Below are 17,292 nucleotides of genomic sequence, written 5' to 3' on the forward strand. Positions count from 1 at the left end.
TATCGAAGCTGTTACCTTAGGCTTTTGGTTTTATGAAGAGTATTAAGAAAACCTCTTCATGTTGCCCACATAACAGTGATAAATCAGTCAATTTATATTTATTTCCCCTGTCTTTCTGCCTGTTTGTGATTCTAGATGAAGCTACTCGGCATCTATTTTATTTCCTCCAAAGAATTCCTGGAGAATGCGTACGTGCTGGCCGTGCTGCTCTTCATCGCTCTGCTCCTGCAGAGGACCTTCCTGCAGGCCTCCTACTACGTGGCGATTGAAACTGGAATCAACCTGCGAGGGGCCATACAGGTGTGCCGTCAGAGAAAATCTGCACGAGACGCAAAGTTTCTGACACATTGTTGACCAGTTCAGATTCAAGGCTTTGTCCAATAATATATTCAATTTAAAAGCCTTTAAAAATGCAAGACACAAGATAAAAAAACTGCTGTTTTGAGGTTAAATGTTCACTTCATGTTGTAAGTTTTTAACTAAAAACATTGTAATTCCAAAATTAACTGATTTTTACAGCAAAAACACTTGTTTTCTCCTTTAAATCTATCCTATTCTTGATGTAGTCTTAATTTTCTTATTCCTACCCATTAAAGTTAATTTTTTTGTCTTTTCTCACCTATTCACCACATCAACAAGTCACATTGATTGTTTTTATGTAAATCTCTGAAAACTTATTTTAATGTTGATGTATTTTGTGAGTCAAATCAAAGAATTTAGATTAAAAAAGGTCATTTTCATTGAAAAGTCAACCTTAAAGCCAAAAAGCCCATAAAAGAAACACTGGTCCATTTTCTCTTAAGTTTTTATTTGTTGGTTTTGTTTAAGCAAAAATGTTATCAAGAAATAGGTTGAACCAATATTTGTCAGTTTTAAGTAAATAAGATCAAATTATAATTTATTATAAATGTGTGTGACGTGTTTTTGTCTCCTCTCTGCAGACCAAAATCTACAACAAAATCATGCGCCTGTGTACGTCCAACATGTCCATGGGAGAGCTCACTGTCGGGCAGATTTGTAACCTGGTTGCCATAGATACCAACCAGCTAATGTGGTTCTTCTTCCTCTGTCCTAACCTGTGGGCAATGCCGGTACAAGTAAGGAACGCATTTGTCTCCTCTGCTTTGTGTCTGAAGGCTTTCATGTGGCTCGTCCGCGGGGAGCAGAACAGCATCAGGCGGTGTTTCTGTTGACGTGTCGTGGATCTTCTGTGTTTCATGCTTTTTTGTTTCCAACGACGGCGTGATATTGTTTCTTTAGTCCTGAGCCACAGAGCAGCAGTGGGCTAATTCAGCTCTAATGTTTGCAGCAGAGATGAAAATGATTGTTGGTAAAAACAAAGCCGCCCCGCCTCTTATTCCCAACCTCTGCTGGATCTTATGTGTCATATTTCTACACGTCTACTCATAAACTAAACACTATTGTTTTACACTTTTACCCTGGATTGAAGCTGATGTTGCAGCATCTCTTTGTTCTACATATTGCGGTGTGCTGCATTTTCCATCCCGTAGGATTTGTTTGGTAGGCAGAGCTTTGGATCACTGGGAAATAAAGTATTGTATTCTGAGAGGTGCGAGGATGATAAAGGTCTCCGTTCGAGTTAAACTGATGCACTGCAGCTGTGTGCAATTGAGTCTGTGATCTACTGTTTTAAAATGATTTTCTGTAGGGGAATTATCTGATAGCTGATGCATAGCACTCGGTGATCAGAACAACATTTCTCAAACTAATACAGTTTCTGGAAATACTCAAATTGAAAACTGCAGTCAGTACAACCTCGGTTTGGAGAATCAGGGAGAAACTGTAATGAAGGAGTTATGCTAACCAGCTGAGACTATTCAAACTCAAATCTAGCTTTTTAAATTAATCCTTTATTAGGTACATTTACACCTCTTCACTTTTCTGTGAGAGAGTTGTTAACGTTGGCATTATTTTTTCAGCTGAATATTAGTTTTATTGTGCTTTTGTACCAGTCTGGGGGAAGTGTTGACGACTCAAAGATGCAGGTAGCAGGTAGCAGACAGGCAGGTATGATTCCAAAGTGTTTTAATAAGAACAAGCAAAAAGGCAGGTAACTAAACCCCAGGACATAGACACGTTTGAGGCTCTGACAATGAACTGAGAAAACCAAGGAGTGAAAGTACCGGGAAGGTGCTGAAAGCCGGACAGGTGGGTTGATTACAAATTGCAGACAGGTGGGAGCGTAGCTGAAAACAAGCCTCACTGGGGAAAAACACTAAACTATAAACATAATTGAAAACATTTTAAAATACAGGGAAAGTAGACCAGAAACTGAGAACAAAAAAACCCTGAACCGTGACAGCTTTGTGCCAAAAACATCCTGCTGCTGATTAGCTGAGTCAATATATGTTTTCAATCTTGTTCTCCCAAAGATCTACACATAAAGCTTTTAAGTCATATTTGCCTGATAAATCTTTATGTCATCAATGTAAAAAATACTCTGCTAGAAGGAATATTCAGTCATAACCACTGCACAATGTTTTACTTGCATAACTTTTTATTTGTCTGGAAGATAAGCGAACCCCTGTAAAAGATAAAACACTGAAACAAACAGCAGAGAAAATATAAGGATGTCACAGATTTTTGATGATTAAGAGAAATTAACACAAGTGCAAAGAGGAGATGTTTCTGCTGCAGGAAACGGGTTTCAGCCAGATTTTAATGGGATTAATTGGTTCCATTGTCTTTTAAAATCTTTCATTAAAAAAAAAATATTGGTACAAATAATACAGTGATACAGTGCAATACAGTTTAAATGATGTACTCACAGTGAAAAACAAAAAAAAACTAAAATGCAAAGTAAACAAAAACATTTTTACTTGTAAACTTTACAGCTATAATGAACTGAATAATTGAAATTTATCTAACTTATTATAGATTGTCCAGTTCTTTGCCTAAAACGTCATATATTCAGTCTGAAAAACAGCATTTTTTCACCTGAAACCTTTTATTTCCATCATTTTTTAACACACAATGAAACTTTTAGAGCTACACAAGCTGTTGTTCAACAATTTTTCTTTTAGAAAAGCTTGTAGTATTTTGGGAGAAAGTAAAAAAAAGTTATATCTCTTTTTACATTTGAGCTATCAAGCAGATTATCACTGTGAAGAGCTAAAAAGATACTGATGAGTCCTTGTAACACAACATGTACATGCAGTTTTACAGTCTGGTGGCACTAAGACTCAGTTCAGGAAATCGTTTGGGTTTCTATCAAGCTGTTTTTTTAACTTTTGAAGCCAGACAAACATTCAGAGACGCCTTAATATTTAATAATGCTCTGCAGGACTTTATGTGAATATAGAAAATCAAACGGTGAATGTGCTCTAAACTGAATCACAATTCACCAATAAACTGCAGATGGACCAAAATTAGGCCTTATTACAGGAACACAAAGACCTCAGGAATCAAAAGAAAACCACAGTGTTTGAGAAACTGGGCGAACTAAATTTCGCAGGCGGTAGAAACCTGCTGAGATGTCGATTGCTAAAGCACCATTAGTATTCACCGTCTGTGCACACATGTCTGCTCAGAACTACGAATGAATCCATTGTGCTCGATTTTATTCTCATTTCTGCTCTGACGGGATGAGTCAGTGAGCTCTTAAAATTCACCACCGCTCTCAGATGTGTCAGAATCTTTGAGCTTGTTTTGGACAGCCACCAGTTTGCCCTGTCATTTAAAAAAAGGGACACGTGTTGCAGTTAGTATCCCATCAGTAAGAAGGCTGTAAAGCTTAAGCTGCCAAGTGTGATTCATTTTGTTTAAATCCTTATCGCCCGCCGCCTTTCATGCCAGAGTTTTAAACCAAGATCATCTTGTGTTGAGAAAACACAAAGCTGCAGCCCTTTTAGTTAAAGACGGAGTCATGCAATATTACAATAGCTCCTGTGGTCTGTCAGTGCTTGGAGTGGGTGTTATGAATGACTCTCATCTACCACCACACCAAATTTTAGCTCAATATTTCTTAAACTGACTGAGTTGGAGCCTTTTTTGTGTTTGCTAAAATTGTTGCCAATTTTTTTTTGATTCCAAAAAAGAAATTAGCTGTAGATGTACATCCAGTGATTACTTTATGAAAGTTTTATTGAAATCTGTCCAGTGATTCGTGAAATAATTTGCTAACACAACAGACAAACAACTACACAGACACGGGCTAAAACATTATCGCTCTGCCTCCATACATGACATTTAATGTAGCCTTTTATAGGCAGGTAGCAGAACTAATGCTAAAAGTGTGAATTATTTTGAGAATCATGTTTCTGTGATGTTTATAATGATGTTAGCAGCCTTATTTTACCAGGTTGGGTGTTTTGACAGCTAATTTCTATAACAATAGCTCTCCCATCTTAGCTGCCCCACTAAGCCAACGGAGCAAAACAAAATTCAAAATGACAGGAATCCTAATTGGAATCAGTCACCTCTAATCCCATCAGATACACGCTTACACTTCCTGTTATTAAAAAGCTGAATATCCACAGTAACAAATTCCTCTCCTCACGTTTCGGTCCCTCCCACCTGAGGTGTGCACTCTCGCTCTCTCTTTTTTCCACTCCTCTCTCCTCCGGGAGCCTTTTAGGAATTGAGACATCCTTCAAGATGATTACTGAGATCAATATTGGGGTCACATGCAGGAGGACGGAGGACAGATGGAATAAAACTGCAAAAATAACAGATATGAGCCGAGCCTTGTGAAGGCTTGAGCCAATTCAGCCGGCGTCCTTTTGTGAGCAAACATGTGGCCTTTCCTGTCACATCTATATATTTCATAGTTATTTAAGACTTCTGATGATGTCACGGGGAAAAACTACATGCATGACGGAATTAAATACCTTGCATTCATTGAAGGAATGCATAAATGACAGAGCTGTAATAATAATGTTTTGCGTGATCGCATGCAAGATCACAAAATGTCCACTGATAATACGAGTTGTAGATAATGCTCAGCTACTATCACATCAAATTTTAGCTTAATGTCTGTAAAATGAACTGTGTAAAAGCCATATTTAGCTCTAAGATATTTTAGCTTTTTTTTTGTAATCTGAACTGAATTGTTTGAATAAATATTTGCTGAATTACCATAAAATTTCATACAGATATTTCCATCCCCTGCAGAATAATCTGATGATGTCTGTGCTGCGCCTGTTACTTTTTATAGAGCTCTTATGGTCAGCTTGGCTTGAAATCCTGCAGGCATGGAGCATTCCTGTCCTGTGTGAGGTGTGAACCTTTTTAAATTAGGTGTGTATAATGTAAGGAGCTGACAGCACCCGTGAGGGGAGGGGATGGTCACACACGTGGCTGTCTACCTCCTGAGCAGTAAAAAAAAAACAAAAACAGAATCAGACACCTTGGGTCTAGTGGCACATATTATCCCGTGAGGGATGATTGGGGGGAGGGAGTTTCACATCCATCTCCGTCTGGTGGTGTCCTTTCTAACGTCAGCATGCAATAAGTGGCATGCCTGTAATGGAGGTTGGAGAGGAGCCACAGAAGGGTTAAAACATTGTTTGTCACTGTTATGGACATTTTGAAGGAGAGAATGTAGAAGAATTTGAGCAGTAAAGAGCACCAGAGGACGCTTATTTTTTCTTCATTTATCATTTATTTAATCTTGTTTTATGTGTTCCTTCCCCTGTAAACTTGTTGCCGGTTTGCTCCTGAATTACATGTATTTACACTCAAGGTCACTGACTCAAAGCTCTGTAGCACAGTACACATATATTCATGTGGTTGCTGCAGTTTATTACAAACGTTCAAACCACCTCTTTGAGAATGTAGTATTCCTGCCACATACTTGATGATTGCTTCATGTGCATCTTTGTCTTTCAGATAATTCTGGGAGTGATCCTCCTCTACTACCTCTTGGGAATCAGTGCCTTGATTGGAGCGACCATCATCGCTGTGTTAGCTCCTGTACAATACTTTGTGGCCACAAAGTTGTCACAAACACAAAAGAGCACTCTGGTGAGTGGTGCTGTTCTGTTAGTGATTGTTTTTATTAGTTTGTAGTCATATCAGTGGCACAGACTCTTCTCTGGAATAAAATATCTCAACAATTCTGGATGGATATCCCATTAAAATCTGCAGTTCTCATTGTTTAAATTCTACAAACTTTTAACTTTTGCAGAGTAGATCTTTTGGAGCTTGGTGCATAAATGTTCCTGTCATCTTTCATGCAGTTTAAATTACTCTTCCTTCAAAGAACTGGAATCCTTCAGAAATTAAAGCTTTGACATATTCTTGTAAAACAATTTGAACAAAAAGATGAAGCCTCAGTTCTTCTGCCTGTGTGATTCTTCTTGCTGCAGCTCTTGTGTTGCTCTCATGCAGGGTCGGTATCCTTGATGCGTCAGATTACGGTTTCAATTTTCATTCTTCCAGGAATACTCCAGTGAGCGCCTGAAGAAGACCAATGAGCTGCTGAGGGGCATCAAGCTGCTGAAGCTGTACGCCTGGGAGCACATCTTCCGTGATAGCGTGGAGGAGACCAGAGGCAAAGAGCTCACCAGCCTGCAGGCCTTCGCTCTTTACACATCCATATCCAGTACGGCCCTTACGACACACAGCAATTCAGAAAATGAATGGTTTATTTAATATGTTTGCTATCAAACTGAACCAGTTCCAGTAATATGGAGTATAAAAAATAACTGGATGTGACAATAACAAAAGGTTTACAGTCATTACTATCATGGATTATTGTGCTTCCATTTATTTCCTATTTACCCAAGATACCAGAGGACAATAATGTCAGTCAGAGCTGATTTATTTCCCTCAGTCTGTCTTTCCCAATCTGCTTTCTCTATTTTACTGTAAATGAACAGCAGCAGGAGTCTGTGTGGCTCCGGTTCTGGTATAGATTGTGTTTAATCTAAATCAATACCTGCAAACTAAGGAAAGAGAGCAATAATGTCCTGATTGGCAATTTCACAGAATAAATGAAGCACTGGAGCTAGTAGCTGTATCACTCTTGTTTAAATGTTGATAACATCACAGTTTTCTGAAAATATTTGACATATGATTTGAATTGGCTGTATAATTCTTAATACAAGACAGTACAATACAATACAATTTCCAAAAGCAGCACAGATAAATAAACGGCAGATATATTTAGAGGGTCCAGACACATTTAACCTTGAATCCACTTGAAGACTGGAGAGTGAAAATCGCTTTAGAGCCATAAATCTAAAATCAATAATATGCTGAAATTTCCTTTTTTTGTGCATTTGTTTTTAAAAAAAGATAGTTATGTTTGTGTGTGGGTTTGAAGTATTTATAAATAGTCAGTATTTTACCTGCAGCAGACAGTGGTCAGAGCAATCTCTGGTAAAAAAGGGAGACATTCAAGGAGGAGTCAAGTTAACCGTCACTTGATGCTAATTTACACCATCTGAAAAACTCAATTTAAAACTTTCCTAGAAGTTGAATTAATACTTTATTAAATATGTTTATATCTTGTCAATTTTGCATGCAATAGTTGTTAACATTGCAGCTGTTTTCTCTCGTAAACAAAGCATCTGTTGTTTCACTAACTGGGTGGACTGAGGCTCTTAAAATGATCCATCCTCTAACCAGGAGCAGCTCCGTCTCTGAACAGCAGTTCTGTTTTTACTATTCTGGCTCATAAATATGTCCTCCTTTCACCCAGGAAAGTGCACGTCGTCTTCACTTTTGTAATTGCTCCGTTTTGCAGTGTGTAGTTGTTATTTTGTCTTTGGACTGGTGGAACTGGGAGTCACTGCAGGAAACCACTGACAGCCTCTGGGCAGACAGTTTCATGTTAGGCTGAGAAAACAAGAAAAACAGAAGTCTTGTGGAAAAATAATATTTGCTTAAACTACTTGGAAAGTTGCATGTTTGACTTGTTTTAGATGGTCGACATAAACATGGGAATGTGTTTCATTTGGGGGGGGGGGTGCTTTGAACATGTGAGATTTTGTATGACACAAAACATCCATATGAAGATGATGATAAAAACAAATACATGCAGTAAAACGTACACTGCTGGTGCATGTTGTTCCTTGTTGTCAGACAGTATCTATAAAATTGCCTTTATGACCTAATGCTAATCTGCCCACTTTCTTGAGGGCTTTAAATGACACAGGTTTACAATGAAAATATCATTAATTCTTTAACTGTGTATTTGGATGTGCATGTCCCCTGGCATCCATCAGAAGGTGCAGCAGCACCCTCTGCACCCTCACTTCCCATGGCCTCAATGGTAGAAATTTATCTCTAAACTCGCTCTGATCAAAGTAGCTGTTAGTTTCACTTCTCCCTGATTCTTTAAGCTGAGATGCAGGTAAGATACTGACTGTCCTTAACAACTTTACACACAATCAAGCTGTCCCTTTAAGTGGTTGTTCAATATAAAAGATGTTTTATTTTTTACAAATGATCCTTATCTCAACATGAACAAACAAATACAACATATTTTTTGCCTCGTATTGTTTGTTTTTGCTGGTTAATCCCGATGAGGCGTCACATCCTCCTGCTGTTTGTGTTTTCTTCCAGTTTTCATGAATGCAGCTATTCCGATTGCAGCTGTGCTGACGGTGAGTTTTTTGCATTTTACGTAAAATTAGTTTTCCTTAATTTAGTAGCAGTGTGTTTAAAACTATTGCTGTCCTTTTCTCTGTGTAAGAACAGAGGCACTCTCACCGTTAGCTGACATTTCACACTGAGGACCATCTGACAGCAGAACACTAAATCCTTCCTGTATTAATAGAAGTCCTCCAAGGTTATGTTGAGCTGCTAAAAGTCACAAAAGCCAGGCAAACACTACAGAGCAGGGATGATTTGCAGACAAACGATTCATCTTTGACTTGACTCAGTCCTCTTTAAAGTGCAACATGAGTTTGCCTGCCGATCTGTGTACTTTTGATTGAACTGGTCACAAATAACTGCCACCTCCGAGGAAGTAATGTCGTTTATTCCAGGCTTACCTAGGACACTGTGTCCTTTCTGTGATCCTGCAGACGTTTGTGGTCCACGTCCACATCTCCGAGGACGCCGATCTGTCCCCAGCTGTGGCCTTTGCCTCCCTGTCCCTCTTTCACATCCTGGTCACACCCCTCTTCCTGCTCTCCAGCGTTGTTCGCTCCACCGTCAAGGCTCTTGTAAGGTGAGAAACTGGACCATCTCCAGTCAAACAAGGAGCCTCTGTTTGTTTCGGTTTGAACGTTTATTGATAATAAAATGTCTGGGAACAGTCTCACAGAGAGAGGGACTTAAAAAGAAACCTCAGGAAAAACCTCCTGAGAAGGAGCAGGGTGGTGAAAAGCAACATGATTAGATGAAGCACTTGACCTTTTCCTGCAGCAGATGGATCTGCTGCTTTATTCAACCCTGTAACTAACACCATCACTTATCTGCTGTTTTGTAAACTGGACTCTGACCCAAACATTTATTCATTTCTGCCGTGAACTTTGCAATTATTTTTGCACTCGTAACTGCTCCATTTTGCCAATTTTCTAATCTTGTCATCTCTCTAACCTTTGATTGTTGTATTGAGCGATGCAGCTGACATGGCTTTGTCTTTAGAATACTGATATTTTACCATTTTTCAAGCTTTCGTGCTTTTATTGTCAATGGAGACAAGCATCAGCAGAAAAGATGTCCCGAAGAACCTTAAACTGTACAAAAAGCTGGTGCCAAAAGTAATTACACTAAATGAAAAAGACGTAATCAGCTACAGCTGATCAATTGAAGTGATTAGTTATGCCTTAAAGATACACACGCTTTAGCAAAATCAAGTAGATTAACAAGTAAGACAGTCCTCAAAGGATGTCACATAAAGTGACTGAAGAAGAACGTGGCTCAGGTAATAAGGGCATGTCACTTTCAATCCAATCTTCTCTCCCTGTGCCTCGAGGATATGATCACAGTTTGGAGAGTCCTGTAATCAGGGAATGAAATGGCAGCAGAATTGCTTTAAATTGTTCTCGACTTCACATCGCACCTTTTCTTTAGTTTCAGGAATCAGTCTCCTGTCGCCATGTTGGCGTCAGTCCCTCCAGAAAACCTTATTTTAATGAGGATGGATGTGAAAACTGCCTGTGATCCTTAGAGATGCTCATTTTAGAATTGAATGATGTGACATACTTAAATGTATCAGGAAACAGAAAAAAAATCAGCTGAGTGAGAATTCAACACCACAGATTACCTGCACACAACACGATAAAATGCATATTTGAAGAGGAAAAAATAATTTTGATGATAGCAAATGGTATGATTTCTACAACCCCAAATCCAACTAAGTTGAAAATTTGTGTAAAGTTTAAATAATAACAGAATGCTAAGAGATTTGCAAATCTTACAAACCCATATCTTACTCACAGTGGAATGTAGTGAACATATCACATATTTAAATTGAGAAATAAGGTAATTTTGAATTTGATGGCAGCAACTCATCTAAAAAAAGTTAGAACAGAGCCATGTTTAAATTCTGTTTTTATTTACATTTACACAACATCCAAACTTCGCTGGAATTTGAAAATCATTACACAATCGGCAGATGATTTGCTCTGTGAGGCAAAACTCCTTTTTGCAGTTTTGTTTTCTAAAACCGCTGCATTTGTCATGTTTACTGCTTGTGAAACTGATTAAACCAGTGCCAGTACCTGAATTTACGTGGCATGCATCAGCAGAAATAACGACACATTCCTGGAAATAAAATCCAGGAGATTTATTAAACAGATGTAGAGATATGCTCGTGTGTGTGACAGGCAGAGAAATTGATGCAGCAGATTCTCTGTGAACTATTGATTTTTTCAGGATCAAGCATGTTGTGGTTCCTCATCCTAAGCAAAGTGATCTTGTTTAAAGCCCGTTTTTCTTCTGTTCACTGAGACGTCTTTGTATAATCAGGATTTATTGCACAGGTTGACTTATTCTCACCGTATCAGGCAGCTGACTCTGTTTATCCGGCAGTGTTCAGAAGCTCAGTGAGTTTTTCTCGAGTGATGAGATCGGAGATGAGCAGGAGCCCAGAGCGATGTTAACCTCCAGCTGCAGCAATCACAACCAAAACAGATACCAGGCTGTGGTGAGTACACACGCACCTAAAAAACCACGGAGGAAAACACCTAATTCACTGTTTCATTTAGCTTTGATTGTTGTCCTTTTCCTCCACCTGACTCCTGTTATGACCGTTAACCCTCCTTTGTGGTGGATGTCATACAACCCTCGTCTAGTCATCCTCTAAGCCTTTCCCTTCGTCGTCCTCCTCCTTTTTCTCCCGGTACCTCCAGCCCCTGAAGGTGGTGAACCGAAAGCACCCTCCGAGGGATGAGTGGAACAACTACAGCTCGCAGGGGGACCAGGAGGTCGACGGGCCCTCTCAGGAGGTGGAGCGAGACATTTGTATCAAGGTAATGGGGTTAACTGGAGTCATCTATCAGAGCTGGTATGATCCGGGACAAGAGGAAGCCTTTATCAAACCTGTCAGATGTGATTGTACCAGAAGCCTCAAAATTTTTTTATCATTTTAACTTTTCCTAAAGGTCAGCTGGTGGAAATATCAAACGCAACACAGTTTCCCTCCAGGTCTTGGCTCACAATCAAAACCCACTAATGACCTTTACAGATTTCCTTGCATAAAAAAACATAAAAGTCCTACAAACTATGTGATTTGTTCTACTGTCAGGGAGTTAATTTTACAGCTTTAATAATAAAGACCAGGGTTCTATTATTTTATAATCATGTTTATTTACACAGGAAAGAAGACAAACAGAAAGAAAGATGTATGACAAGAAAGAAGGAAAATGTCAAAGAAAAAAAAAAACAACAATACTCCATTAAAAACAAATAGGAGATCTGATAATGAATCAATAATTGGCGTAAAGTTGATATTAATGATTATGGTAATGATACTAATGAAGCCCTGTTGTACAGACAGTTTATAAGCTGTTTTCTTTTCTTTTTACATTTTATAGTGTTCCCATATTTCTTCTGCACAAAGCTGAATATCTGCTGCCATGTTTTTTCTTTATCAGAACACAGTTTTATGTTGATACTCTGGTTGCTAAATGGTGCTCAGGGAAAATGTGACTGAAATGTATGTGGTTCATTAAGTCTTTAGTATTGTGCCTGCTTTTCATCAGCAGCTCTTTAAAGCTGAGCTAATTGGTCTTAAGTGTCATCATCAAAAGCCTTCACATAAAAACGTTAATACACTTGAAAGGTTGAGTCTATTTTATAGCCAGTACAAATCACAAAATTCTAGTAAACAGCTCAGGAGAGTAATATTTTAAATCTGAAACAAACACAACAGAAGAAAAATGAGGCAGCAGTTATGTCTATTTTCTATAAGGATTAGCTGCTCTTTTGTAAAACAGCGATGTTCATGTTTTATGTGTCTGCTGACTGAACCTGTGCACCGTTTTCAGATAACAAATGGTTATTTTACCTGGACAGACGGACCGCCAACACTTTCCAGTGTGGACATCAAGATTCCCTTTGGTTAGCATCACCTCTTTGTTCATTTGTTTCCTTGTCCAGTTATTTCCTCTTCTTATCTGTGATATTATTGTTTCCCGCTCATCAAACGTCTCAGGAAAGCTGACGATGATCGTGGGTCAGGTGGGCTGTGGGAAGTCGTCTCTGCTGCTGGCAGCACTGGGAGAGATGCAGAGAGTGTCTGGAACAGTCATCTGGAACAGGTTAGTTTCCTTTTTACTGATTATTTTAAGGAAAATTGTCATTTCAGAAGTCAGGTTTTAAATCCCATGGTTTAAATTAGAATATGATTTCATTTTATATTGCTTTATAACCAATGTTTTGTTCCTGAATTGCTTGTGTTCTCTTTTATTTGTGCTTATTTAAACCTCTCTGGTGAGTAGTTTGTTTGAGGCAGCTGGGTCAATTTATTTTGATGTTTTTTCTGCAACGATCAATTTTTCAATCTCTGACAGAAGAATTTGCAACCAAACCAGCCTAACAAGAAGCCAGCTGTATAAAGCATGACGTAGTATGACGCAGCGGTATAAAGAAGTGGATTTGTAGGGTAATGGAACAGAGCTGATACTGCAGCTGTTGTTTTTTATGGTTGGGAGATACTAGGAAGACCAATGTGGGGAGTTTTTTATGCACCACTAACCCAAATTCAGTCAGCTGCTCCCAGGAAAAAAAAAACAACTTCCTGCTGGTTTGCTGTGGTTGCTGGTCTCATCCACACCTAAAATACACTTTAAGTTATCTTTAAAACTCTGCTGCAGTTCTGCAAATCCTTCTCCTTTTTCTAATTCTGAGGGAACTGATTGTCCAACACATTGCATTGGATTAAAACTAAAATAACAAACCTGTATTATTTTTTAATTTCTTATCATTTACATTAAAGCAACATCCAGTCACAACTTTTTGCACATCTGAGTAGTTCCAAAAGTAATATGTGATGACATGTATTCATGAATACAAAACAAGTAATCACACTGTATGTCATTTACAAATTAAATGCAGGGGACAAACCAATGAAAAGGTCGGATAATAAACTTCAGTTTGTAATAATTCATCAAGAAGTCTATTACTGAGGGGAAAAGCATCTCATCGATTACACTGCTTCAAAACTGAAAATGAGTTTATTCATATTGATGCAAAGTCATTTTATATTGCTGTTTTGTTTGCTTTCATTTGCTGACAGAAAACTCCACACAGCTTATTTTAGTAAACAGGAGTTGGTTTAAGTTATTGAGTCTGAGTCCAAACTGGTTGAAACATTATTGTGTTGTCATCTCTTTAGTTTTACGAGGCAAAATCAGAGCCGAGTAAGATGATGTCAGTGCTGATGAGAAGATGACATTTTTTATGCTTGCACAGAAATGTGCACTTTTTTTGACATTGAGGGGCAGAAACTTTGTAATTTGCTTCAAGGCGTCCTTTAAAATGCAGTCGCTACAGGAGAATCTGTTGCCGGTTTTGTGTGAGACCCCATTGAACAATTTTTGAAAATGAAGGAATGTTTTTTTTGTGACAGAATGGTGAGAATATCTTTCTGTAAGTGATTTGCTTTACCTTGAGGTGAAGGCAGGTGTAATGGGATCATCTGTCAGAGCTGTGAGAAATGCACGCTGAGCTGTCTGACGGGTGAAGGGAACTCACACGACAGCGAAAGACATTGGACTGTCATGATAAATGGGTTTAAAAATTACGGCATGCATCTACAACTGTGTGCAGAGGAGCTTGAGTTGTTGTCTGGTTGTGGGTTTTTTCTCTCCATGTGAAAGGATTTACTTGTAGTGAAATAAAACAGGAAAATCTCTATATGAGTGAGCTAAGCGTTAAAGTGGCCCAGTTATCCAGACCACAGCTGAATCAGACTGCAGGGTTGTTGCACCAAACTTTTATCTTTACTGTTGTTTTGTTTCTCTGGGAGATGTTTTAAAAAAGGTCGTAATCCTGCTACAATCACTGATGGCTTCCTCTAAGTTTCATAGAAACAAGACTCTATAGATACACACATATATAGTACTTTTTTAAAAATAGCACATCCAGATACCCCAAAAGCATCCAGTGAGTCATTCTGCATTTGAATGTTTTGTCAGCCGCCCAGGATAGAGCTACCATCAGTCTCCATTTGTCAAAGACGTTTAGGCTCTCCCAGTAGATTGTAACTGTTTTTGGCTCCTGCATCAGTGCCATGGCCACACTGACACCTGCTCTGAGTTTGGGTTGGATTAAATACCCCTCAGGGTGTCAGAGACTCTCGCCTATCACATGTTCTCGAGTAACTAAGCAGCTGTCCTCTGGACTTTGCAGTTTGTTCTTGTGTTTCCATGAAGTTTATTGTTGTTTTGCTGTGTTTCAGTCAGTAGCATTAAAGCTGCATTATGCTGGATGATTCTCACATCGATTCTGGCCAGCGTGGGCCTCATTCGGCACAGAGCAGAAGGCAGCAAAACAAACTGATGGCATTAGAAACTAATAAAGCGAAATGCAATGGAGGACAAATGAGATGGACTCTTGCCTGGCAGGAGTAGGAAGTATTAATCAGAGGACCTGAAAGCCTGTCAGGTTCATAATGATGGTCTTATTGGCTTGTTTCAGAATAAATTTGTGATTTTGATTTAGCTTTTGTCAATCAGCGGATGCTATTCATGATTCCACTACTCTGCTTCGTCTCACTGCGTTTCACATGATTGTTTCATCCTCAATTTAAAGGGACAGGTCAGACTTTTGAAGTGGGGTTCTTTGGAAAAGTTATGAACAAGTAGAATATTTCTTTGGAGCTTTGAAAGGCGCCCAAAATTCCAACATACAATAAAAATAATAATAATGTTTTCTGTAGATATTAAAATCTGGTCGCTAGTAACCGCTGCTTCGGTCTGTTGGGATGAAGAAGGAGATGAACTGAAATGCAACCTCACCTCTGCTCACCAGGTATGGCTCAGGACCAAAAGAATGAGATCACGGATACAAACGGCTGAAATGAGTTTTCTCCATAGGGTGGCCGGGCTCAGCCTCAGAGATAAAGTGAACTGAGGTGGTTCTGGCATTTGATTAGGATGCCTCCTGGGTGCTTCTCTCAGGAGGTGTTCAGGCTTGTCCCTGTGGGAGGAGACCCTGAGGAAGAACCAGAACTCACTGAAGGAATTATGTATTCTCTCTGGTCTGGAAAAGCCTTGGGATGCCCCAAGTTGCTGGGAAGCTGGGGAGTATTGAGGAGAGCGATGTCTGCAGAACAACCATGGATATGTGGAAGAAAAATGGATGGATGGACTTTTAACCTTTGGAAACAATTAAGACTTTACTGAAGGATTGCACAACTTCTGCACTTATCCATTTTCTTTTACCCGCTTTTCTTTTCTGTGCTGGTGCCTAACTCCAGCAGTCACTATAGGAGAGGCGAGATCCACTGGATAGATCACATGTCCATCACCGGGACATACAGAGACAAACAACCATTCACGCTCTCACTCACACCTGGGGACTGTTTAGAGTTACCGGTTAATCTAACATGCATGTTTTTGGTCTGTGGGAGGAAACCGGAGTACCTGGAGAAAACCCAGAAATGCACGAGGAGAACATGCAAACTCCACACAGAAAGGCTGGGAGGCAAACCTGCGACCTGCTTTCTGTGAGGCAACAGCTCTAACCACTGTTTCCCCATGCCAGAGAAACCAGAGACTGTGTCTAATTCATGAAGTGCCTGAAAAGGGTGAAGTGCTGCCAACCAAATGACGTCTCACTGTTCTGACGCCACATTTAAATGAGATTTTATCAGTTTATTAGGAGGAAAACCAGCCCATATATGCAAACCGGTGCCAGGGAAGAAAGGGTCTAATTCTGTTTGCCACATGCAATTAGTGTGAAATATTTACAGTGTCCTCAGAGCTGGTGGTAATTGCAGCCAGGAAGACAAGAAAGAGGAGGAGGAGGAGAAGAGAAGGAGAGAAAAGAAGGACGAGAGAAGGAGAAAATGAAAACTCTGAGCCACCTTCAAAGTCACAACCTAATTACAGCTGATCAACCTCCTTACAGAGGACATTTCCTCTGCCAACCTGCTGGTTTACAGAAGGAAGGAAGGTTAATTCTGAAATAAAAATAAGCCTCAATATGTTTTACTTAATACAAATATATAAAATAAAAGTTAAGCCTCAATATGCTTTACTTAATACAAATATATAAAATAAAAGTTTGGCTGTGAAAAAAAAACATCATAATGAAAATTTGGTTGTTTGCAAAGCCGTGTCCCAACAGAACTATTTTTTTGCCCTTATAAACCAAAATAAATTGAAAATTAACAGTTCTTTTCTTTATGCTCAGCATTGAAACTGTATTTTTACAGGCATTTCAATTGTTTTAATAATAATAATGAAATTATTGACATTTAATTTGTTGATAATGTAACTGCTGTCCAGATTTTGAGAAAAAGCTTTTAGAATCTGGTTTATTGTTGTTAAGACTAATTGTTTCCTGGTTTTCAGTTTTCAGATCCGTAAAATCAAGGTGTGATTTTTGCAAAGGTTGAAAATAATAATAATCCGCTGGTTGGATCACAAACAAGTCATGCTGGATGGTTTAATTTTATTTCAGTAATTTTCTTTACATTGCTTGGTAGATTTTGATGAAGTTATTTTCTCTTATTGGCTGAATTATCAGGAAAAAAGATCCAAGGCATCTATCCTGATAGCAGTGGCTGTTTTTCATAAACGCAGCTTGTCATGTGTATAATTTCCTCATTCATTAGCTTCTAGCTGCTGTCTTGATCTCATCTGCTCTTCAGCTCTCGGTTCGTTCTGTTTGTGTAAAGTGGTCGATTATTTGTAACTTTGTTTT

The 17,292-nt window shown here is 38.9% G+C and overlaps 1 protein-coding gene across 4 annotated transcripts in view; it reads left to right on the top strand.

Annotated features, from left to right (window-relative positions):
• Positions 1–17,292, top strand: part of abcc8 (ATP-binding cassette, sub-family C (CFTR/MRP), member 8) — an 82,743-nt gene that overhangs the window by 23,479 nt on the left and 41,972 nt on the right. For 3 of the 4 annotated variants that reach the window (XM_025006522.2, XM_017418968.3, XM_017418966.3), the window contains exons 8-17: positions 136–300; positions 942–1,097; positions 5,851–5,985; positions 6,403–6,565; positions 8,533–8,573; positions 8,997–9,142; positions 10,951–11,065; positions 11,214–11,390; positions 12,408–12,480; positions 12,575–12,680. In XM_025006522.2, the coding sequence (XP_024862290.1) occupies positions 136–300; positions 942–1,097; positions 5,851–5,985; positions 6,403–6,565; positions 8,533–8,573; positions 8,997–9,142; positions 10,951–11,065; positions 11,214–11,390; positions 12,408–12,480; positions 12,575–12,680 (1,277 nt within the window). The remainder of the gene's footprint in view (positions 1–135; positions 301–941; positions 1,098–5,850; positions 5,986–6,402; positions 6,566–8,532; positions 8,574–8,996; positions 9,143–10,950; positions 11,066–11,213; positions 11,391–12,407; positions 12,481–12,574; positions 12,681–17,292) is intronic. The other variant, XM_017418967.3, reaches the window with a different exon arrangement.

The sequence above is a fragment of the Kryptolebias marmoratus genome, linkage group LG11 (assembly GCF_001649575.2).
Source record: "Kryptolebias marmoratus isolate JLee-2015 linkage group LG11, ASM164957v2, whole genome shotgun sequence".
In the NCBI taxonomy this organism is placed as follows: Eukaryota; Metazoa; Chordata; class Actinopteri; order Cyprinodontiformes; family Rivulidae; genus Kryptolebias; species Kryptolebias marmoratus.